At 39.9% G+C, this 25,708-nt stretch overlaps 1 protein-coding gene across 1 annotated transcript; it reads left to right on the top strand.

Moving 5' to 3' along the window:
- Positions 1-1,267: 1,267 nt before the first annotated feature.
- glrbb (glycine receptor, beta b) lies at positions 1,268-23,881 on the top strand. Its single transcript, XM_086085113.1, has 10 exons — positions 1,268-1,621; positions 6,144-6,287; positions 9,027-9,133; positions 10,869-10,936; positions 13,391-13,617; positions 15,135-15,217; positions 15,296-15,436; positions 16,472-16,624; positions 20,027-20,328; positions 22,266-23,881. Exons 2-10 carry the CDS (start codon positions 6,163-6,165, stop codon positions 22,560-22,562), a joined length of 1,503 nt encoding a protein of 500 aa, XP_085941239.1. The 5' UTR covers positions 1,268-1,621; positions 6,144-6,162; the 3' UTR covers positions 22,563-23,881.
- Positions 23,882-25,708: the final 1,827 nt, after the last annotated feature.

The following is a 25,708-nucleotide window of genomic DNA, read 5'->3' on the forward strand; positions in this document are numbered from 1 at the left end:
ACCACGTGATGCTGCTGAGGCCAAGGAGCAAATCAATAGTCATTGCGGCTCCTCTGGCAGCCCTTAATTTAAACCGTTGGTATTTAATCGTTCATGGATTTGCGCACTTCTCCGAAAGAAACCTAATTGTCTTTAAAGAAAATCTTAGAGGGGACTTAAGATGGAAAATGTCTTTTTTTTAATAAATTGCCAAAATATGAAGTAAAAAAAAATCTATTGATCTGTGACTACCAACACAAAATGGCTGAAGTCATATGACCAAATGATTGTCTTATATCTATTCAGTTTTTCATTTATTTCCCCTCAAAATTTTATACACAACACACCTCGTGGTGACAACATAACCGTTTTTTCCCAAATTTTGCAGATTTACGAAAAATACTAACTCTAATACAAAGTGAAGCACTCTAAATACTTACAAATTCACTCAGTCAGAGGCACAATCCAGTTGATTTGAAATACAAATCAAATTGATCACTATGTGTCCAAGAAATATTATATTGCACTTACAAAGTAAGAGTAAATATCAGTTTAAACCACAGTATCTATAGATAGAATAAATATAGGCAAATATGATGCACTCTATTCTTTAAAATGATCTGTTGAGCATTTATAATTACTAGTATCAAGACTCCTGTAATATTTGTTAATTAAATGAGCAATTATTTTATTTCCTGGAATGTGTTAGTTTAAATGTATAAAAAAATAATAATAATAATGTTTGACCGCATTAAAAATCTCAAGTTAATAAAAACATTAAATAAATGTAAAATACCTCTGGTGACATATATTTTTAACAATCTAACATGTTTTTCTTTTCTTTCTTTCTTTCTTTCTTTCTTTCTTTCTTTCTTTCTTTCTTTATTTTAATTAATACAATTGTGGCCCTTGAGCACAAACATTTGCCCACGACTGATCTTTCTACTGTATTCAGGTGTTGCCTTCAGGCACAAGTTGAAAACACAACACTCTCTCACAAAACACCTGAGTGACTGTTCCAAACGTCCTTATATGTCAAAGTCCAACGTATATATCAAATCCACATGAACACACCAATGAATGCATTATGTACGATCCAATGAATGTCCTTTCCCCACGGAATCCACAACAGTATATTTTAAGCTACCGACATACGCCTGAAGCATCCGCGGAGTGCGTCCGACCACAGCGAGTCACGTGATCGCTTCACAGCAGCGGGAAAAGCAGCAGGGGGCGGGGCTAGAGGCGCGTTCTCTCTCCTTGGTGCTGATGGGACGAGGCTTTCTGCGCAGCTGCTACTGCGCATGTTGCATGACAGGTGCGCGCGCGCGAACCATCCAGCGAACCTCCATCTTGGGCTTCCGTGAGCATCCGAAATCTCTCCACCCCTCCAAAAAAAACAACAACAACCCAAACAACAGCACAGAGGTACCGCAGCCAAGATGCCGCATGGGAGCGATGATGTGACTCTCCTTTAAAGACAACAGCTCGCCAAAGAAGGACGCTTTAAAGGCCCCCCCGGGGGAAGGAGGATGGAAAGAAGCGGCAGCGGCTGGTCGGGAAGGCGCCGTTAACGACAATTAGCCCCAGCTAGCTTTCTCCGGTCGGTCCGGAGGGGAGTTTTTCGACGAACGTCTGACAGGTGACGAATCAGACTAAACGTTTTGACGTGATGCTCGTAATGTTTAGGTTCGTGACGTGTGCTGGCCGCCATTTTAGGGAGGGAGGGGGGCTCCTTGTGTACGTGTTTGCGTGTGAAGGCATCCCCCCTCTTCACTCCGGTCCCTCCCCAACATGGTGGTCGCTGTTTGCTCTCCAATGCAGCAGCCTCTGTTGCATGGATGAGCTTCAAATGGTGGTTTTCGTTTGTTTATATGTACCCAAGCTAGTCATGACATTAGGTACATTTGCACAAGCAAATTCAAGAGCTATGTGGCCTTGCTAGAATAGCACATGCGAGCTGACCTGCGCCAAGGTCCAAAGTTAATTATTATTATTATTTTTTAAATAATTATCTATATAAACATTTTAAACTGCAAATACACTGAAAACAATGGTCCAAAATGTGTACTTCATAGGCAGCATGGAGGTTGAGTGGTAAGCACATTTTGCTTCAAAGTTGTTGCTCAAAATCAACTGGCTTGTGCTCCACCTAATTAGGACAAGCTGATAGAAAATTGATAGGTTGATCTACATAATTACCATCGACACCTGAACTAATGACTCATTTGCGTTTTTCGGGGTATAAACATGCCGTAAAAATATTTTGTGTGTGTGTTAGTGCATGTGTCCTTGTTTCATGTCTTTCGCGGGGCTATGTTCAATTGCTCAAAAATGTACTAAGTAAGTAGAAAAAGTGAGACTCTGACACAAGCTTTACAGATCGACATTTAATATGGTGGTTGATCATAACAGGACATGAAAAATTGTCAAGGACTCATGCCTGAAATTAGGGAAGGGCGAGTAGAGATACCAGGTATCAGTATTGGGCCTATGTACTGTATATATTATTTTAAGGTATTGGGTACTCATAGAGGCTGTTGATACCAGCAACTAACACTCTAGGCAAAAAAAAAAAAAAATCTGACATCGCTTAAGTTCTCCTCAGCAGCAGTTTGACACATCGGCGATTCAGTGTTTCCCACACCATGTTAATACTTTGGTGGGCCACCCAAGTAAACTGGCCACCACCCAAGAAATTTTCATGAAAATGTATTGAAAGTGTCTGTGTGTATATATATATATATATATATATATATATATATAAATTTTTTAAAAAATTGGCGCGACCAGATATAACGCATGCAATGTTAGTTCGCCATCACTTTGTGGATCGTGAGGTTAGAGGAGACGTAGTAACAGGACTGAGACCCCTCCATCCCCCTCCTACCGCCCACTGTTGTCCACCCACCCAAGTAGATTTCAAATCTGTGGGAAACATTGCGATCATGTGCGTCTGAAAGGTATTTAAAAAAAATAAATAAAAAAAATTGGTCATTTTGTTAAATTAAATTTTATGTTTATAAACTAATAATGGTATTGGTGCGTGGTACTCAAAGAGTGAATACTCATACTGGTATAGGTCTTAACAAAAAAAAAAGAAGTGGTATCAAACATCCATACCTGAAATTAACCATTTTGCTCTGAAGCAGCCATTTTGACCTCGTACTTTGGTAAAATTGGACTAGGTAATTGGACTAAATGAGACCCAATTGGTATGAGAGCAAGATGATTGAGGCTAAACTGAGAAGCTTGTTCATGAAGAACAAAATTATCCTCTGACACTAGTGTCACAGATCGAGTCAAAATTCGATCTTATGTGCACCTCAAAGTTTGAGGATCATTTTGACAATTCTTGGCAAGTTAATACTGTTTTTCCTGACATTTTGGATTGATGTCACTGTTTTGAGGGAATTCCAGGGCTAGACTAACTCCTAATAGGGGATTTGCTCAAATAAGCCTAAATCAGAAGCAGGTATCCTACACAGATGGACAATACAAAAAAAAAAAAAAAGAAGCTTTTTTGCCTAGGCTGTATAATGTAGGCACAGCATTGCATCCAAATTTGATAATCATTTTGAGGATTCACCATAAAAATGGGGGTGCAAGGGCCCATCTATCATTGCTGGTTGGTCCTACCTATCATAACAGGACTCACAAAAAAAACCTCAAAATTAAACAGGAAGTCAGATTGCACTTTGGCAGATTCCTTCTAGAAAATTCATCCAAATGATCCCCAATTAGAGGCAGGACAGAGAGGATTGCAAATGCCCATTAATTATTATTTTCAGTCGCTCTATTCTCACGTGTTATCTACAGCACAGTATTGTCCTTGGGGACTTGATACAACTCATGCTTGTCTGTCCGACTCTGCCACTCCGTGTGACACAGTCGGCTCTATAAACACTGACGTGATCAAACAGAACGAGGGCGATCTTGTTCATTGGTCGCAGAGAGACGACTTCAGCCAGAGGCAAAGTCACTTGTAAAAGATTTCTGGTTGGTTCGCAGGCTTGAAGGCATGTCCAGCCACGTTTTAATGATTTGTCAACAGCGTTTTTTTTTCCTTCTTTCTCCTATGAAGTGCACTCCCTTACCGCCATTGGCATACGTTGACAATAAAGCTGTAATTGTTTCTTAATTGAAAGCCTGAATGGAATACTGCCTGTTACTGAGGCGCTCTTGAGTGTTGTTGACCATGTGGGAAATTATCTAGTAGTCAATATCAGGGCTGCTACATTTGTCATTAATTAATTCAATTATTTGTGGGGAATCGTATGTCTCCTTCAATCCTATGAACTGAGGTTTTGTATAGCGATAATAACAATTGGAGCTTTGTAAGAATGTACAGTAGGGGCACACTTATTTCTTTGGACAGATTTATGACAACTAGTGAGTGCTCGAAATTGCTTTTTTATTTCTTCTTATTGCATTTTATTTCAACCAATTGTTCAGAAACAACCTTTGCTTGGATATAGCGCATGTTTCTCTCTACCATCTTTTAGAGTAACATTCCAGTTGAGCATTGGAAATCGGAATCGGTTCACAATTGCATTATCTGGATAAATAAAGGTTAAATTACAAACACAAATGGTCATTACTGAATTTTTTTTTTAACATTCAACTGCAATATTTCTAACAGTCTTGACACACTTTTTCATTTCAGTTATGTGGTGTCTCAGTCGGAACACTGAGAGCCAAAGAAGAACCCAAACGAGTAGGAATATCGACGCCATGCTACCTGTTTGTGTTAACTACAAAATTAACTAAGTAAAAAGAAATACAGGATTGCTTTTATAGAATAGGCAGGTTTGTAACATTGGTGCATACAAGTACTGTATAGCCACCCGGTATACTCACAGATACAGATCTCAATTGAAGCAAAAACAAAACTACTTCATGGGCCAATGAAGATATATTTTTTTACATTCTGATATACCAAGGTTTGAGTTCAGTCGAAGGACAGATCCCACTCCTGTCCTAATTAATGATGCAGCATTGACCTCGGCAAGGTGGAGTTACAAGCTGTGTACTGGGCAATGGCGACGACGTCTACTTATGAATATGATGATGAACGAGCAGCAAGGAGCGGGTGAGGAGGTCTGGGCCAAGAGAGTCCGTCTGGACAATAAACTGTGATCGTTAATGCGCGGGATGCAAGTTTGGCTGCGACATCCCTGTATTGTTACGGCGACGACTGCATCATACGGTTGATTTATGACTCCTATTGCTGCGTACATGAACTGCCTCTTAATAGATATGCTGTGTTTGTATTCTCTCGCACGGGGGGCCACGGGTTGGCTGTACGGTAAACACACACGATCAAATTGTATTGATGATGGCTTCGCATGTGATGGAAGTCGTGCACTTGACTGCGCCGCTAAATGGGCGCTAATTTGAGGTGCCCCCGTTTGGAGGTCACATTGCTCCGACGAGGACGGAATCGTGAATCAGTCAAGGTACTCAAATTGATTGCGTTTACGCCTGGGGAGTGTCACTTTGATTTATTTACATTTTTGGATGATTGCTAGGCCCAAAAAGAGCAATTTTTAACAATAGGTACAATTTAGAAGCTGCGTTTCCGTCCAACAGGATGGTTTGGTTGACTTTCAAAGTAATAGTCACAACATTGTATTATTATTATTATTATTATTATTATTAATAATAATACAGTATAATATATAATAACTAATATTATAGTATCACTATTATTATTATTAATAATAATAATAATAATAATAATATTTTTTTAAATTTATTTTTACACAATTTCCCATTTGGTTGATCAATCTAATCAAGAAGCTTTGCTTTTTATTTTTCCTTTCTTCACATTCTGGAAGTGACAGTTCACCATTGACCAATCAACATAATGCACTGCTCCTAGTCCCGCCCATTTTGTTATTCTACCAGTAAGCTTGGGTGCCAAAAAGTGGTTGTTTTTGGTCCAATTCGCATTTTGATACATATTTTTCTGCATTTCAAACCTATACTATGCCCGTTTTTGGCAGCCATTTTTTTTTGTGTGTGTGTGTGTGTGTGGGGGGGGGGGGGTGTCATGTCACTGTGTGATTTGTCCTCCATCTTGACATCTCTACCTACTTAAGGCCAGAGCATCCTTACGATGGTTTTAAAGTGTTCTAATTAGTATTTGCATACTCTTCCAGGCTCCACTCGACTCACAGGATGGGCGTCAAGAAGAAGCTGGTGGTCTTCCTCCTTGTCCTGTGCGTTTACTTCCAGGGGGCATCTGCCAAAGAGAAGGGAACCAAAAAGGGCAAGAAGAAAGGGAAGCAGGTTTACTGCCCGTCGTAAGTACAACAAGGAAACACAACAGCAACATAAAACTTGCACCATTGGTGTGAAATTGAGTAAGAGGTGGTATCATCCTTACTATGATGGGTGACTACTGATACCAGGTATCGGTATCGGTGCCAATACTAGTCTTATTTTAAGATATCTGCACTCAAGGCGACAAGAAATTAGAAATTATATGAATACAAAGTTGCTAGTAACTTCATGCAATTTTAAGGAAAAGTAATATATTAAATTAAATTTTACCAGTATGTCACTATATATGTTGAGTTAATGTGCCACAGTAATTCCTACATATTTGCGGTTTACTATTCACAAAATGGCACCTATGCCCAGGCATTTACTAACTCCAAGTCCAACACCTAGTCACATTTCATCTTTCTGTAACATCCAAAGATCCCACAAGATGGCGTCTAATAGGAAAGGTGCACTTTGGTGTCGAGGAATTATGTCGAAGTGACAGCTCAAGTGAGAAATGAGTTTTGTATGACTGAGAGGATCCAAATTTAGCCTTGGTTATTAGCGGAAGAAGTTACGAGAAAGTCTTACAGTGCATTTAAAAGAAAACAAAATAATACACTACACGTTCACATTCCTGACATGACTTGAAATTTCCACCAAGTGAAAGTTGTCTTCCAAAGAGCCCCGAAATGAAGTGTGACGAGAGAGTTTGACTAATTTTGTTTAACCAACTAAAGCAGCAAATGGCTCATCGATGTCCCAACAGGCCCCGTGGTGTAATCACAAGTATAAATGTCTATATGTACTGTATACTGTATATACGGTATATTGAAAAGCTGCCTTAAATGGTAACAAATGTAGTGTAAGCTTTATGACATGCTTCACGTCTTTTGTGGAGCCACTTGGTTCCACTTTAGCTGCAGTGCTTGTTAAAAGAGCGAGGATGAGAAAAAACTGGGGAGGTTTATCGGGCGGGAATTATGTGTTTTACTTTGATCATGGCAAGAACGCGCGCGCACACAGTGCACAACATTCCTGCAGAGCGCTCACACCGATTTTCTGTGCGGGATAACGTTTATATAATGACATGTAAAGTGCTTGGAGAGGGGGGGGGGGGAGATTCTTTGGCAGGAGCTTTCATTGCCACCCACGGGGGGAGGCTTTCTCTTCTCTGCTCTATTGCCAGACCTGCTTCTGCTGCCTCTCCGCCCCCGCCATCTAAACATCCCAAACACTCTCTTTATATGTTGCTGCGGCGGCTAGCTACATAAGGAAAATATTTTTTGGGGGTGTAGATTCTTGATAAGCAGAGATCAGACAATCAATCAGATCAAGTGACTCAGAAGATGGTTATTCTATTCCCCATACTCATTTGTCTTCTGCATGTACATTATATATTCATGAGGAAATACAGATTAAATAATGCATATTAAGCTTCCTTTTTTTTAAAATAAATATAACAGCTCCCATGTGTTTTACCATGTGACAAGTTACCCTGTTTGTATAGCCTGGTGCACTCCCATAAGGTGGTCCTGTTTCATGCAAATGAGACAACCCCCTCTGCTGAATTTTTTAAATATTTTTCAAAAAAGTAATTTGGAGAGAAAAACACTATATTTTGAGAAAAAGTCATATTTTCAATTTAAAAAGTCTAATTGATTAAAAAAAGTATATTTCTTAGGAAAAAAGTAATATCTCGAGAACCATATTTGTCTATTTTCAAAGAAAATGTTTTGCATTAGAGACAAAAGTTTATACATTGAGAATAATATATATTAAAAAAAAAGTTATACTTCAGGAACACTGGGAATACATGGTTAAAAGTCATTTTTTTAAAGAAATAAGTTGTTCAAGAAAAAGTCATTTTTTTTCAAGGGGGTAAAACCATATTTGCATTACTGTGACGACTAGGGCTGAGTATCAATTCAAATTTCTTCAATCGATTAGATTTCAATTCACAAGAGTTCAGTTCAATTAGATTTTGATTTTTGTCCAATTCAATTCACTTAATTTAGTTCGATATTGATTAATTATGGAACATCAATTCTTCTTAAATAACAAGGATGTAACAAAACAAAAAAACTCCACAAACATTACATTCCAAATTAAATTTTGGTTATTAAATTGGTTAAATTATTTATTTATTAATGAAAATAACACGTGTTATAATCACTTAAGTGTTACACAAATATTGACATCACCATGGATGAGATGAAAATGTTTTCATAATTCTAATTCAATAATCGTAAATATCAATTAAGAAGATTCTGAATTGTCTTAAAGTGCAATAAGTCAGGTATTTCATAAATGTAAAAAAATACTTACTTTTAAATTCATGTTAACGATTTCAACAAAAATAGTAAAATACGACAAAATTTGGCCTTTAAAATTCTATTTTCTTGTTAATTTATGGGAAACAGAGATGTTAAAATAATATCTATAAGTTGATTTGTTTATTTAGCACTTAATTGGTGGGCATGCACTTTAGATACTCATCTCTTTGTATACAATACATTCAAAATTAATATGGACATGATTTAATATACATGGTAGATGCTTTGATTTTCGCCTTTTGAAGTGATTCAGACGTTCTCTTAGGCTGAAGGACAGATCGTGTCAATTTATGTCCGTTTCAATTGTTTGGGTGGTCCCATTTCAGCCAGACGCTAATGGAATCCACCATCGGTAGTCACTCCTGAAGTCCTAATTGAATCAGAGTGGAGAGCTGCAATGTGACGGCCCGATGCTCTCTTTCTTTCTTTTTTTGTTTGCAGGCAACTGTCATCCGAGGATCTGGCTCGCGTGCCTGCCAATTCCACCAGTAACATCTTGAACAGGTTACTGATCAGCTACGATCCCAGAATACGGCCCAACTTCAAAGGTAAGTCCGAATGCCTCTTCATCGCCGCCATCTGTCTGTCTGGCTTTTACGAAGGCCGCCGGATTGCCGGTGTCAGGCTAATTTCACAACAACTGCTCGGAGCGTCTTCTTCTGGATTCGTCTTCACTCCGTGCGCACATCCGGGAGAGCTCAAGTGTTCCGACATGTCTCAGATTGGCAAGCTGCTGTGTTCGAGTGAAACTGTATTGAGGTCGTCCGTGTTCAAAATGGTCGATGACAATCAGTCAAACTGGTTGTCGCATTTTTGCTCGTTTAATCATAGGTTGTTTTTTTTGGAGGGGGGGGGGGGGCAATTCTTTCTCCAATTGTCATAGTTTATTGTAATGTGTTATTATTCCCTATACACTAAATGGCTGCCCTCAGGTGGCCAAGGCAGGCACACCATGAGGAGCTGCCCAATGTCCACTGAATCAAAGTAAAAATGTGGCCAACGCAGTTTCATTTCCTGACATTCTACTGAATTGAACCATCACTGGATGTTTTTTACAATATTACAGAGTGCAATTGTTCTTATTAATGTTGTAGTTCCAAAATTCCCCAGAGTAATTTAATAAGTACATTTCTGTTCCTTGACCCCTCTCAATCCATTACTATTGGAAAGCCAACTCACGGGCAAAATTATCCTATGTTGGTGCAATTACATCCCTATTGATTTTGGTATCTGACGTATGATGACTAAAGTAGATGTTCCTCGCCACCGATACATCAGTTGAACTGTTCAAAATAGCACTAAGGAACTTTTCAACCGTAATAAAATATTTTCATAACTCTTCAATGAAACATCGACTTAAAACTAGTTGAATGGTACCATTGTCATGGCTCGAGGGGGTCTGTATCATTTTTATTGGCACTAAGCAACTTTAAGGAGGATTGTAGGAACACTGCCGCACAAAAAAACTACAAATGTGCTGACTGCTTCATGGCATACATCACTTCCTCCTTTCTCCATTCATTACAAAGCCGGAAGTCAATTTGACTGTTAACGCACAATTACTGCTTTCCTGGCAGAAGCTGCAAAACAATGGAAACGTTTAGTCTGAGGAAACAAAAAAGTAAAAGGGAAGCTAACCAGATGAAAGGACAGTCAAGGATTAACATTGGCCCGGATTTCACTTGTTGGCGTGAGCTAAAAAATGACGCTTGTCCTCATGGGAAATGTGGTCTTCCTTCAGGCATAACAATACCACTTTTGTCCATATGGCGCCGCCATAACCAATGTAAATTGAAAGTTCCTTAGTGTTGCTTTAAGCCATCTCAAAACAATTACCAGACTATGTTTGGAGGAAGAAGCCTTTTAATTTAGTAAATCGTATCCGTCAAAAAACTCGGCACAAGTTTGCACACTTTTTGCAGCGTTCGGTACGATAAACATTCAGCCTCCTGCCACGAACGTTTGACTGATGTCCTCAGCAGTCATCTTGGGGTCGATCCACAGATACTTTCCGTCCTCGGGGTCCTTGGCAAGAGTAGTCGGCGGGCCCGCGCTTCCGCCAGCCTAATCGACCGCCTCCGCGAGCGAAACATCTGCTCTCCATTCCAGAGTGACCCCCCAAAGTCATCCATTAGCAGCGTGTCATGATCTCTCCAAAAAGTGTGCATTCCTTTGACCGAAGCTTATAAAAATCCTCCTGCTTTGATCAGGTTGACGCTACTAGAATGTATCTAAAAGCAAAACACATGACCTCACTCATGCCATCTTTTGTTTCAAACGCAGGAATCCCGGTGGAAGACCGAGTGAACATTTTCATCAACAGCTTCGGCTCCATCCAAGAGACGACCATGGTGAGCGTTTACCTTGACAAGCCATATTTCAGTCAGTCGGGCCTGAAAAAGAGTGTGAGGGCAAATTCTCACGCCATTGCTCATTGGATGGCTTAATTTGTGATAAAGGAAGCACACTTTGAATACTAATGAAGGGATGGGACTCAAGGACAGCGCAGGAAACAACCAAGCAAGGTCTTAGTTGACATATGCTGCTCACAAAAAGTTAAGGATATTATTAGACTTTTGGGATGAACCTGAAATGGATTATAACTGTTAAAGGTAAACATAAATTGACCTTGATTTAACCCATTTGTGGATCTCACACCTGTTGTGAATTTTGCTGTTCAGCCCCTTTTTAGAGAACAGCAAGCTGTGCAAAAAGTGCTGAAATGTTGGACATCTGCATTCAAAAGTTAAGAGAAGGTGTTAAGTGCCCCTGTAAAGGTTGTAATGCATTTTAGATACAGCCTGAAATTTCAACTTTTTTTGAGTAATGTGTGATGTATTTAAAAAAACAAAAACATTAATATACAATAACATTGTCCCCCCCAAAAAAGTATGTATATATATATATATATATATATATATATATATATATATATATAAAAAACTAAAAATGCAATGGATAAAATTACTTATTTTTGGTCCCCTAACATTTACAGCTAAAACGTTGGAAATCACAATCAGGAAATAAATTTTTGTTTTGTTTAAAATTTGCCCTTATTAGCACATTCTTTTTTTTTTTCTGGATCTTTTTTTTGGGGGGGGTTGTTGAATGGCAAATAAAAAAAATATCTGCTGATTTTAAAAGAACTGGTATTCGCCAACTTCCGTTTATATGGTCATGGAACAAATTTACCTCATATCGCAAGGCACTACTGTACTTTATAGGCTTTCGTTTCCATGACAACAGGGGGTTGGGACATTTATCCATGGGGATACTGCTGCAACTGTGACAGCGACATTGCAGAAAACACTCATGCAGTAGGCGACGTCTCATTTCTTTTACAGCTCCCTTCAAAAGGGGGAAAATGCAGTTAAAGAAAAAGAGTCCGAAACCCTCAAAATGTGCAATTTGCATCCTCCCCTCGTATCCCTCTGCTGGGCCTGCAAATGTCACGACAAGCCTCTTCCCATCATTCACCCAATGCTGCCGTTAGCACATCTATTTTTCGCTCCGAGGATGACTAATTCGACGCTGTGGCAGTTGTTTTTCTTTTACACTGGCTCAATTTTGCGATTTGCTGGCTGTGTTAAATCCCTCCAGAAGGCAAGCTTGACTCTGAGCCAAAGAAAAGATTGACTTCCACGGCTTGCTCCTTTCTACAAAGGCGAAAGGTGTGTCAGAGCAGCCCCTGAGTGGACCTGAAGAAATGACAGCATGCCTTTGAAATCTAACTAAAGGAGAAACATACTTACAGTATTGGCACGCTGACTGCACGCTTTGAAGCGGTTTTGTGTAACGGCCTTATGTCGAAACAAAGTATTCTTTATTCCCTGTTTTCTCTCTAAAAAAAACAGAAATGACACTACTTACAACAAGCGCACCACAACAAAGTCCTGACAAGCCAATGAACTAAACAGATTAATTTGGGCGATGAGAGACAGCTGGGACGCAAGTGCACCAGAGAAAGTGATTGGCTGAAAGAGCTAAAAATCTCCGCCGGATGACTTGGATGGAGCAGGTGAAATTCATCAGAGTATAAAAAAAACAAAAATCGCTAAACACACATCAAAGAAAAACATGACTCCCTGGTCCAAATTTTTTATGATTGTGCATCCAGCCTGTCAAGTTCATGCCAAAGCAACAGGTGGCGCAATACGCACAATACTCCATCTTGTTGCATCCGCGGGAGGTCGAAACAGCCTTGAGAGGTCCAAGAAGGTCTTGTGTGTTTAGAGCTCCTGTCACTTTCAATCAATTCACCATCATTCCAATGGGCCAAACATGAGTAGAAGAGCAGATTGTCGTCCTAATCTGTGTATGTATGTGCGTGCGTGTGTGTGTGTTCCCCTGGTCGTCGCACTGGCCCCCAGCAGGAAGGACAGAACCCAGTTAGTCCAGCTTGTTAGGGGTTATGGGTGTGCACGTGAAGAGGCCGTCTGGTGAGCAGCTGCAGGGCTTCTATGAAGTCAGCAGCGTGTGTGTGTGTGTGTGTGTGTGTGTGCGTGTGCGTGTGCGTGTGCATGTTTGTGTAGGGTTCCAGAACATCAGATAACCTATGTGTGCTTCCATGAAGAACACATGTAGGCAACTGTTGCCGCGGTGAACACAGTTTGAAACGCACGTGTCCTCCTGTCAGTTATTTATGATAACCGACACTTGACGCAGTTGAAATGAAGACAGTGACTATAAATAATAATAACAAAAAATGCAGACAAATCCACTGCTCTTTGTTTATTGCTCATTGTTATGACAACCGCCATCTTGCACAGTCGAAATAACCAGCAGTTACTTGAACTAATCCGCAGGACTACCGAATCAACATCTTCCTACGGCAGCGCTGGAACGACCCGCGGCTCAAACTGCCGCAGGACTTCAAGTCGGACTCGCTAACGGTGGACCCCAAGATGTTCAAATGCCTGTGGAAGCCCGACCTGTTCTTTGCCAACGAGAAGAGCGCCAACTTCCACGACGTCACGCAGGAGAACATCCTCCTCTTCATCTTCCGCAACGGTGACGTGCTCATCAGTATGAGGTATTTCACTTCAATAGTTAGAATTGCTGATGGATGGGAAATTTCTAGATGTTTCTTTCATAACAGGACGGAGGGATGCAACCATATCCAAACGATACGATATCACAATATGAAGGTCACGATATTGTGGGGAGGTTGCCGATTTAAAAAAAAAAAAAAAAAAAAAAAAAGAGGTCACAATATTGTAAAAAAATTATCTCAAAGAAAAAAAAAACACACAATATTGTGCTTTTGTCCATAACAGCAATGCATATAAACAACCTAAAATCTCTAATAACGCTTAATATTACTCGTTTCACAATCATATTACGTTCCCCTTCATCTGACCATTAGCGTGGGTTTTAAACATAGAAGGACCAAAACATCACTTGTCAAAATTTAATTGCACAAACAAACTAGCCACCAGAGAACTGCAGCAATGGAAAGCAACCTGACTTTTTTTAACAGATATGCTGCCTTTAACTCATTTGCTCCCAAACACGTAAAAATACGTTCTATTTTAAACGTTTTAAGTGTCCCAAGGACGTATTTATAAGTTTTTTTTTTAAAAATGGGTTAAGTGTTCCAAGGACGTACGTTTAAAAAAAAATAACGTTTTTTTCTTTTTATGCTAGAGCATACAAAAGGCTTTGATGCAGCGGTTGAAGCAATGGTAGTTATTACAAAACCAGCCAGCAGGTGGCAACCAGGGCCAAGCAGATTTGTGAATAATGATGAAACTTAGCTATATTCTAATGCTAATTGCTGTAAAACGGAAACAGATAGAAATATACTTTTGTTCCCGATGAAAAAGGAGACACTCTTGGTAGGTTCCATGTTTTATAGCAATAGAATAAAATATTCTGTGGGCCTTACAAAATCAGTCAAAATCCAGTAGAACAGACGGGAGCAAAGGCGGTTGCTTCAGTGAAAATGACTGGGAGTGAATGAGTTAACATTGTGACGATATTGTGGCAGTTTTAATATCGCAATATCACGATATTGCCGTTATTGTTACATTCTTAACAGTACATGGAAAAAGTCTCAAGAACCTGAAATTGCATATTAAATTGGCTTTTTATTTAATTTAATTTTATTTTTAGTTTGAAGCAGCAATTATTGGTGAATTCCAGGGTGCGCACTTTGGCAAACTCCTACCCACATGATTCCAGCACTTTTTTGCCCAAAGTGAGTAGAACACAGCCTTAAACGAGCATTTTGAGGATTTTCCATAATACAAGGGGGCCCATTTTTCACTGCTTGCAGAGTTAATGATAATTTTTTGTATCAGATCTATTTGACGAGTGAGTCGACTTGACTGTGTGATAGTGCACAATTACCCTTGCAAAATCTAAAAGTAAAGCAATAAGGTAGTCGGATAATTTCCCCGAGGCGTCTGCAGACAGGTTGTAATCATGTGCGGCTGTAATTTCATAGTTTGTTGATCTAGAATATGCTGGCTATTAATCTCTCACAAATGAGTCCCCTGCTTAGGCGCAAATGAGACGGCATTAAAAATGTCTTCCTCCAACCCGCAGGTTGTCCGTCACGCTGTCTTGTCCGCTAGACCTGACGTTGTTCCCCATGGACACCCAGAGGTGTAAAATGCAACTGGAAAGCTGTGAGTGTAAAAAAAAACAACATAACCTTCAAAGCCATTCCCATCTACTTCAGGCGAACATTTTGTTTGTCAATCCAGTCGGCTACACAACGGACGACCTGCAATTCATGTGGCAGACGGGGGACCCCGTGCAGATGGACGCCATCGCCCTGCCTCTGTTTGACATCCGACAGGAAGACATAGACTACGGCAACTGCACCAAGTTCTACTCAGGGACAGGTACCACTGTTGTGTTGTCATTGCACTGGATGGGGGTTACCAAGGCAACAAGGCCAGACAAAAAGATTGCCCTGTGCTTGAAACGGGCGGGAGCGCAAGTCTCATTTGAGATTCGCGCTCATGTATTACATCAAACATGCCAAAAATGTACTGTTTAATCGAAAAGACCTGTTAATTTTTCAACGTTAGATGAAACGATCGCCTAAAAAAAGTAAAAACAAAACAAAAAAACAACAACAAAAACAATAGTTTGGAAAGCGTAACTGCAATTGCCGTGTACTCAAAGTTAAATACAATTCAACTGTACTTGGGCGTTTTTTCTTTTACGTACCGCTAGAGGGAGTCCACATACCAAGCTACTCAGAGCCGTATATAGGGAGAGTTTGGCCAACTTCAGCAGGGTAACAAGATGGCGTCCATATGTCATGTGACCAGCATTTGACCAAACACACTATGATTGCTCTGAAGCTACCAACAGTAACACAGTGTTTCCTCGCTACTTTCACGGTTCAGGTATTGTGCATTGACTCGATTGCGGATTTTCATTTGTGTCCAATTTGTGACATTTGTAACCTGAGGTGTACGCCATTTTAATATTAAAAAGAAAAACTTCCATCAACAGGTCAGTTTATTCTAGATCTTGCATGCTAAAAGTTAAATTCGTTAAGTAGTGGGTGGGAGCCATGTGGTGGTGGGTGTTCATAATGGCTTAATAGAGTGTAACCCCCCCCCCACCCCCAATAAAATAAAAATTTATAATTTTGAACAGTCAACCTCTACTTCTTGGAAATTCACTTATTACGAGGAACAAAATCACTAGTGAAAAATAATAATTTAAGGGCGTCGAGGGAGAAATCGGCAGAGCTTGGAATGAAGGAATGTGTTTCAAATAGTAATTATATTATAGTAAAAATATTTTTTTTCCTTAATCATGTAATTACAGTCCCATTGAGCTCAATACTTTTGTTCAGAAAGTCAGAACGCAACCCTTAAACAAAATGTTCTTGTTCCATTTTCTCACTTGTGGTCCGGCAGGCTACTACACTTGCGTGGAGGTCATCTTCACCCTGCGCCGACAGGTGGGCTTCTACATGATGGGCGTCTACGCGCCCACGCTGCTCATCGTAGTGCTCTCCTGGCTGTCCTTCTGGATCAACCCCGACGCCAGCGCCGCCAGAGTGCCGTTGGGTAAGCCGGCTATTTTCCCAGGTTGGAGCTTGTCAAAAATGCAACATTTGTGCTAGGGTTAGGTCAGAGTTAGGTGCGAAAGCCCACTGTGTGCTAAATAGGAAAAACTCTGGTAATGTGTGTTTTGGCAGATCACTGATTTAAAAATATTTTTTTACGACCGCCGTCACGCCATTAATCACTTGGACAGCGTGAAGGACTTTATCTAGCAGGCATGCACACGTACGCCTCTGGATGCCATCGGTCAATACATAACAGATGTGCTTGACAAATGGGATTGAAGTCCTTCACAAAGCAAAGCAGGCCAAGGACTATGTACACATTCAGGGGCAGGTGAATTCTTGAAAAGATAACAACAACAAAAAGAAAGAAAAAAAAAGATAACAACAACTGGAGCGCAACATTATCGAGTTTGATTCACGATAAGGTGGCTTCCAAAAGTGTCAGACTCGAAACTAAATCAAAGGAATGACCATTTAGGTTTTTAACTAATTTGCTCCCAAAAACGTATAAATGCGTTCTATTTTAAATATTACCATGCTCCCAAAGACATTTATACATTTTGTATGTTTTTTTTATGCTAGAGCATACAGAAGGCTTTGATGCAGCCTCTGAACTGAAGAGGGACGTTTGATGAATGGTAGTTATTACAAAAACGGCCAGCAGCAGGTGGCAGCAGAGTATAAGAGCTCAACCTGGGCCATGTTGCATGAAGCTGTTTTCCTCATTGTTTTAAACAGATTTGTGAATAATGATGAAACTTAGCTATCTTCTAATGCTAATTGCTGCAAAACGGAAACAGATACAAACAACTTTTTTCCTGATCTAAGAAGAGACTAGGGGTGCACCGATCGATTGGCCGGCCGATTTATCGGCCCCGATTTCCTTAGTTTTGGAAGATCGGTGAGCAGCCGATCCTTAAAATATGAACCGATCTTTTCCACCGATCTCATCTCTCTTTTCAGAGGTCTGAAAAGTCAGCCACTGTCCTCTTCTGCTGAGATGACTAATGAGCTTTTCATTTTTATTTCAGAGAACTACTTAATTTGCAGTTAAAACAACCCGTTTGTATTATTTCACAGATATTGTTCAATGTTTTCGAATAAAATATGATTGGAACTCTGAAGGTGTATCCTGCTTGTTATGAAATAAATCGAGATCGGCAAAAATCGGGATTGGCAGGTCAGACTTTTTAAAAGATCGGTCATAAAATTGTGTTCGGTGCACCCTAGAAGAGACTCTAATCTTTCTTTTGGTAGGTTTCATGTTTTTATAGCAATAGAACACAATATATCTGTGGGCCTTGCAAAATCAGTCAAAATCAGTAAAACAGCCGGGAGCGAAGGGGGTTGCTTCAGTGAAAATGGATGGGAGTGAATGAGTTAAGCAAAATGTTAGGGTTTTAGTTAATGGTTAGGTTTTCGAATTGGTTTGCTAGCCAAGCTTTTGTTTTCAAACTACAGTTATGGTTTCAAATAGGATATTTGATACCACATTTTTCAGACTGATACCAGTTTGAATATTTACCCTTTGATTACTTTTGAAGTTCAAATTAAGGTTTAAAGCCAGGTCAAGGGTTTCATGTGAGAGTTTTAAGCTTGGTTTACGGTGTATCGTTTTAAGTTAAAAGTTCTGGCCGGGTTTAGAGTTTCAAGCCAGTGTTCAAACTCAGGGTTAAGATTTCAAAGAACAATTTCAAGCCTGAGCTAAGTTTTCAAATTAGGGGTTTAAGCCAGTTGTAAACCAGGCATTGGGTTTCCAAATCTCTCAAAGTAAGGTTTTCATCCAAGGTGCGTATGTAGCCGTGCATGACTTGCATTGTCATCCGTGTCCTCCATCCCGCCTGCAGTCGTCCATCATCACCTCCCTCATGTCATCATCACCACCAGTCCGCATGGACGCATACTCTTCATTCCTCTCTAAATGGGATCACTGCAGGTCACTCAACACTCAGGTGTGTGCCGCCACTCTCATTTGTTGCCGTGTGTGTGTGTGTTGTAATAGTCCAAAGTTGTATTTGGGCACCAAGGGAATATAGTCACCTGCTGTAAGCACACGGAAAAAAAGCTGCAGTGTGATTAAAACATGCTCCTGTAATGAGTGTGTGGGGGGGGGGGGGTTTGGGGGTGCTCATACTCTATGTATTTATTGCATCCCAGCAGAAACATTCTGTGAATAGGAGGGGAGTGACTCTGGTTAATGGGGGTTAAAAATGCCAAGCTGTGCTGCAATTTGGTGGGCTATCCCCTACAAATACGTTAGCAGGTTATTTGAGGCCATCCTAGTAGAGGAACATTCATGAACTCATAGTTTGACACAAGGGTTGGAGTTTCAGGTCAGGGTTTGAAGCCAGCATTTTGATTTCATATTGGGGGTTCAAGTCAATTTGGGGATTTTGAACAAGGGTTGGAATTTCAACTTAGAGTTACAAGACAGAGTTATGGTTTCAAACGTTGGTTCCAAGCCAGCGTAGGGTTTAAAGCCCGTGTTAGGTTCAATCAACGTAGAACATTCAATAAACACCAGACCAGGAAGGAAGACAACAGACTTGGATTATTTTTGCTCGTGAGGGGACGTAAAAGAAATGTGCACAGATTACAATCTCCTCCTCGTTCTAAAGCATATTCCGCCGAATCTCCTCTTTTTATTGGGCAGCCCCTGGTTACATAGCCTATTGCTGCTCTAAAGGGTTTGGGGAATCACATAGCAGCAACATGACAATCATCATGGATATGACTCATAGCGCAGACAATAATGCAAAAGTTTTTCTTCAGCGCGGAAAGTTTCAGTCAAAGTTCAACCGCAAAATGTTCCAGCCGCGATCTTGTCAAGTTTCAGTTCCTGTGTTGCAACTGCAGCTTCTTCTCTCCATAGACGACCCCAACCCACATATTCCAAACATAGGTCACACTGCTGAATAAATGCTTTGCAATTACCAAAAGAGTAAATATGGGACATTAGGATTTGTAATTAGGGTTTCAAGTCAAATTTGCAGTTTGTAATTTGGTTTTCATGCTAGGGTTTTTACGCCAAATCAAAATTTGAAGCCAAGGATACTATTTGTAGCAAGTGTTCCAAACAAGGGTTTGGGTTACCAGCCTGGCGTAGAGTTTGAAGTTAGGGTTTTAGGTCTGGGTTGACATTAAGGACACAACTCAGACTTAGGGTTTTGAATAACTTTAACATTTTTAAATTAAGTTTTCAAACTACAGTTACTATTTTAAATGAGAGTTTCAAACTAGGTTTTAGGTTTCTAGGGCTCCAAACCAGGATTGGGGTTTTAAATGAGGGTTTTGAGTCTAGGCTTGGGTTTCAAATTCATCTTTCAAGTTTGGGTTTGCATTTTTCAAGAGTCCAAAGCAAAATTTGCCATCTCAAGTGTTTTGTTTCTTCGCCTGCAAGGCATCCTGTCGGTGCTGTCGCTGTCTTCCGAGTGCACGGCCCTGGCTACGGAGCTCCCCAAGGTGTCGTACGTGAAGGCCATCGACATCTGGCTGATCGCCTGCCTGCTTTTCGGCTTCGCTTCGTTGGTGGAGTACGCCGTGGTGCAGGTCATGCTCAACAGCCCCAAGCGCATCGAGGCCGAGAAGGCCAAGATGGCATCCAAGGAGAAGGCGGCGGGCAAGGGCGCAGCCAACGCCGCCGCCAGGAACAACACCGTCAACGGCACCGGGGGGACGCCGCTCCATGTCAGCACCTTGCATGTCAGTGTATCCCGCAACCACCCAATCGTTACTCCCGACAACAACATGTCTTGTGTATCGAAACAATCAACATTCATAAGTGACCCGTCCATATTGGTCGTACCGCTATCCAAATGAGTTTCAAATTTGGTTTTCGAGACAGGGTCACTATATCAAATTAGGATTTTGAAGTCGGGTTTTAAGACATGGTCAGGTTCTAAACAATTGTGAGCTTTTCAAGTTAAGGTTTACATTTTGGGTTTCGGGTTTCAAATGTGAGGGTTCTAGCCAGGGTTTGGGCTTCGACCAAGTGTTAGGGTTTCAAATTGGGATTTTAAACCAGGGTTAGGGTTTTAATGTTAGAGTTTCATTGAAGGTTCAGATTAAATTAGGGTTTTTAAGTCAGGATCAGAGTTTCAAATTGTGGATTGATTTAATGGTTTAAGACAATGTTAGGTAAGGTTTCAAAGCTGTTAAGGGTGTCAAATAAACCGTTACAGTTTTAAGAATTTAAATCCACAGTTACGATTTTAAGCAAAACTTGTATGTTGGAATGAGGCTTCGTTACAAGTAGTGTTAATTTTATCCGCCATTTTTTAATTTAGTCCAGTTTCAATCAAGCTTCTTAGTTGTTATCATAGTCAAACTTATCCTGTTTTTATTTAGTATTTTTTTAATTTTGACTATAAATCTAGCATTTTAGTCCAAGAAATTAGTCAGGACAATCATGTTACCCCTGTGTTTTTTGTCAGCCAATAATGTTAAACATTTTGGATCTAAAACTATTTCACATAAAAATTTCTCTCATCTTTTTGATGAAAAATACAACTTGTCACACAATTACAGTATATCAACAAGTGGCTACTATGGCTCCATGCTATGAGCTAGTAAGTGAGCCAGCAAGTTAGCAGTCGGATTAACATTATTGTTGGAACGTAATAGCTGTTGGATTAATGTTACGTTATAACTATAATTTACTTCTTTTTTTAACCGTTCACCGTAAATCCACCTCCTGTCTGTCCCATGCAGATTTGAAAGGGGGGAGTGTCACATGACTGTGGCACAATGACATTAGCAGAGACAGGATTTTACAAAATTAAATAATTTTCGTCTGTTTTTTGTTCACGAACGAACTAAAATGTCCAGAGATTTTAGTCCAGTTTTTATTAAGTGAAGTACATTTTTGTCTCGTCGACAAAAATGCATACAAATTTAATTCCAGTTATTGTTTATTAATGAGGGTTTTAGTCTAGTCTAGTTTTCGTCGGGTGAAAAATGTGTTGACAAAATTATTTTTGTTTAGTTTTCGTTAACAAAATTACCACTAGTTACAAGCGACTCAGATGTAATCTAAATGCAAAACAGTCAAATGTAATCTATCAGAAAACGTGCGCAGTCTCTATGTAACTCAAGTGTGACTATGTGTTTGTCATTCATCCACCCAATTGTGCGCTAATAGAAACGAATGCTCCTCCGGAGTCCACCTTAGTTGTCTTTGAGGAGGATTACACCACTTCCATTGTGCTTTAATGAGCGATGCTTGTCGAGAGCAAATCAACCTAATGAAGCTCAGATGAGTTTAATGGCTTCCTCTGATTACATGCTGTCCACCCGGCGGGCCTTCAGGGAGGTCCACATCTTGATGGTAGAGAAATACCACAAACAAAAATGTCCAGATCCATTCCATTCTGAATTTCACTTGCCACAATGTCAGTCCCACAAACGTGTACATTGATGGAGTTCCCCAAGGGTCTACCCTTTGCCCACTGGAATTGACTTCATCAAGCAATATTTCAACAACTTACTACTGCAGATGTAAAGCCTTTCATAGACTCATAGTATTTTCAGTGATGTGTGATGTGCTTTAACTAAAAATGGACAAAATGTAGTTAGCCCACTGTAGTTCTGATTGGCTAATTTGTTATCAAACGTTGACATGAGTTACTTTATCATTGCAGGTGGCGGAGACGCGCTGCAAGAAGGTGTGCACCTCCAAGTCGGACCTGCGCACCAACGACTTCAGCATCGTGGGCTCGCTCCCGCGGGACTTTGAGCTGTCGAACTTTGACTGCTACGGCAAGCCCATCGACACGGCCGGCGGCGGCGGCAAATCGCAGGCCAAGAACAACAAGAAGCCGCCGCCCCCTAAGCCCGTCATCCCGTCAGCCGCCAAGCGCGTGGACCTGTACGCCCGGGCCCTCTTCCCATTCTCCTTCCTCTTCTTCAACGTCATCTACTGGTCCTGTTACTTGTGATCGCTGACAACGGACAACAAAACCCCTCCCTCACCCCAATTAAAAAGGAAAAAAAATCGGTGCTTTCTCCCCTCAAAAGCGAGTTAATCCCACCCCTACAAAAGTAAAACTATATAATCTATTTAACTTATCTAAATGTTATTTATCATCACTTCTGATGATTTAGTCAACAGCTTTGCCAAATGCACACTTCTATAAAAAGAGCTTATATTAGGGGTGGGCAAAGTATGGGCCTGGGGACACATACGGGGCCGGTGATTTTATGTCAGTCATATTCCAAAAATGAGAAAATTATTTTTTTGCGACCAACAAATTTTAAACACTCCCTGACATGAAAAAAGTTTTGTTTTATTTTTTACATTTTATTTTTGCAAAATTTAATTTTTTCACCACCCCCCCCCCCCACAAACATTTTTCCATGATGTAGAAATTTTGAGAAAATTTTCCCCATTAAAATCGGGAAATTAAAATGCTCCCTTTACTCCCTTTTATTATTTTAAACATTTAATAATCGGTTAATTTATTTTAAAAATGAACACATTTAAATAAACAATTTAAAATGACATTTAATATATTTTATATCGTTGTTTTATTAAATAATTGGTTTATAATGTAAATAAAATAATACACTAATTTTTTTATTTTATTGTCAAAATAAAGAATTTCAAATAAAATATATTATTTGTTTTAATAAGTAATTGGTTGATTTATGTAATGAAATTAGTAAACAATGTTACATGCACATGCAATTCTTAAAGTGTTTGTTAATGGTCAATTAATTTAAAAACATTTACATTTTATTAAGTATAATTAATGAATGAATACAATTTAAAAAAACATTTTTTAAAAATTAACTTTCCCATACATGATTTTTTTTATTTATTTTAAACGTTCTTTTCTTCTGGGGTTGTCTGTTTTAAAAATCAAATCTGGCCCTTGAGGAAAGGTTTGCCCACCCCTGGCTTATATATAAATATTCTCTATATATTTATATATATTATATATTATATGTACATAGCTTCTATTTATCATGATGAGCTTATTTCTTTGATTTTCAACACGCCAAGCGGAACGTTCTGTTGTTACGTTGCATGTTTTTTAAAGCCAGGCAAGGCATGCATGTGTGAACATATAAATATATATAAGTAGGCATTTTAAACGAGACATTTTTCGGGTGGGGGTTTCCCTAATATTTTTGCTCTTAAGTGACTGGCCCCTCCGCCGCCCCTCCACTGTGATGTTTTCCACCTGTGTACGCGGGTTGCAAGCAAAAGCTCAATAAAAAGACGACTTTTCACGTAACGTGATGCACACCGAAAGCCGTCGGGATGCTTATCATTGATGTGACCCCGAAAAAAGGAGAGTACTTTATGTAAGTTTTTCCCACAGCTGAAAATGTGACATGTTTACGGTTTGTTTACATCAAAAATAATGCTAACGAACAAGACAAAGACAAATTTGACATGTTTTCGTTCAGGGTGTATTTTTCCGTCCCAACCTACGGCGGGGCCAACAATGCTGAATATGGCTTTTGTTCCCAAAGACAACTTGTCAACTTCACCAAACAAGAAGCTAATGTTGCAAATCTGTATTTCTTACCCTGCAGCTCTTAGCTTTTGGCTTTGACAAAGACTATGTGGTTGCTTGAAAATAGCAGCTCGCCAAGCCAAGCTTCAAAATCATGGGCTTGGTGTGGGGCGGTATTATGTAAATTTAATGAATTTTTCTGAACTCCATGTCAGTGTTCTTATTGGGTGGGGATGGGAACCTTTGGGTAAAATTATTCATTTGTGGGTCACTTGAAAACAATGGATCTTCACCCAGCCTAGCAATCAAGTCATAGGTCCAGAAACTTAATTTGGGGGCGGAATGATGTAATTGGCCTAAATTGTGATGTTACAATCTGGCTAATTTCAATGCTGGAAATGGGCAGATAACGAAAAACTGGACAAAACTATTTGTTTATAAGATACTAAACTAATAATTGTTATTGATTGATTGGTTGTCAAGGTTTAATTAAACAAGACAGATGCCGATGCTGACCTAGAAGTGGAAGTGTGGCAAAGATTGTAGCTTTGGCGGCCATTTTGTGTTCAGGATCGTGGTCTGGAAAGAGAAAACAAGACGGCTGATTCATAGACATGACTAGAATACGGTATGTCTCATTTTGGTTTTGTCCAAATTATTTATGGATTGTTTCAAAAAATAAATTTTTATGTGATGGAAAAATCTACTAGTTAAAGCCACCAGTCCAAATTTCTCTATAATTATCAGTAAAATTAACAAATGAATTGCTTTAAAAATATACATTTGAATTGGGATCGGGTCAATTTGCTCATGTTCCAAATTCCTGCTTCACAGCGGGCGTGAACCAACAGCGCCTCTGCTGGTCACAGCCAAATCCTGCACTCCATTTTGCCTCTCTTACTTCCAAACGATCCATTAAAATCGATAACAATTTATCTTGTAATCAGTTGCAATACGGATTTTAACAGCACATAACAGACGTCAGTATACCAAGTCAAAAAATACGGCCCCTTTGAGGCCGCCTTGTCACGTTGCTGTACGATGACCTGTCTTAATAGACACTGACATGCTTTGATGCTTCTGCAGTGTGTGTGTGTAGCATTCTAGCGCGCTAACCTATATCACATAGGGCGAGCACTAATCTGACATGACCTCTCACCAGGCCGCCGCCCCGCAGGAGGCCAGGATGCAGTCTGTGGTGGGCAGAGCGTCATCAGCTGAAGTCTCATGCTGCAATCATGGCAGTGCGGTAGGAAAAGCAATGGAGTTGCGTAGAGATCAAATAGGTACATTTTTTTCTTTGTTTTTCACTTTCTTGGGTTTCTGGTTTTTTCACTTTAGTTTCTTTCGGTTTTCTCCTATTTCGGGTGATCGTTCCTACCTTTCTTTCATTCCCTGCTTTCAAGTTTACTTGAGCTCCTTCTGACTTTTGTCATTTTGGCACAATTTCCACTTATGCTGCCTTCACGTGGTATCGAGATTATGTTAAATACCACGTGTCGAGTAGAAAATTGCACATGAACGCCCCTTCATGTCGTATTTTCCACTTGACAACAGGGAATTTATTTTGATAAGCCAAGTTTCCCAGCTGAGAGAACTTTTCAAGTTTCAACATGGCG

Source organism: Leptonotus elevatus, chromosome 9 (assembly GCF_054856555.1).
Source record: "Leptonotus elevatus isolate MCC_2025b chromosome 9, RoL_Lele_1.0, whole genome shotgun sequence".
Lineage (NCBI taxonomy): Eukaryota > Metazoa > Chordata > Actinopteri > Syngnathiformes > Syngnathidae > Leptonotus > Leptonotus elevatus.

Excerpts from the sequence above, each read along its gene's own strand:
- glrbb (XM_086085113.1), top strand. The coding sequence starts at position 6,163 with ATGGGCGTCAAGAAGAAGCTGGTGGTCTTCCTCCTTGTCCTGTGCGTT. Across the intron at positions 10,937-13,390 it reads CCATCCAAGAGACGACCATG|GACTACCGAATCAACATCTT; the intron begins GTGAGCGTTTAC and ends ACTAATCCGCAG. Across the intron at positions 16,625-20,026 it reads CGCCGCCAGAGTGCCGTTGG|GCATCCTGTCGGTGCTGTCG; the intron begins GTAAGCCGGCTA and ends TTCGCCTGCAAG.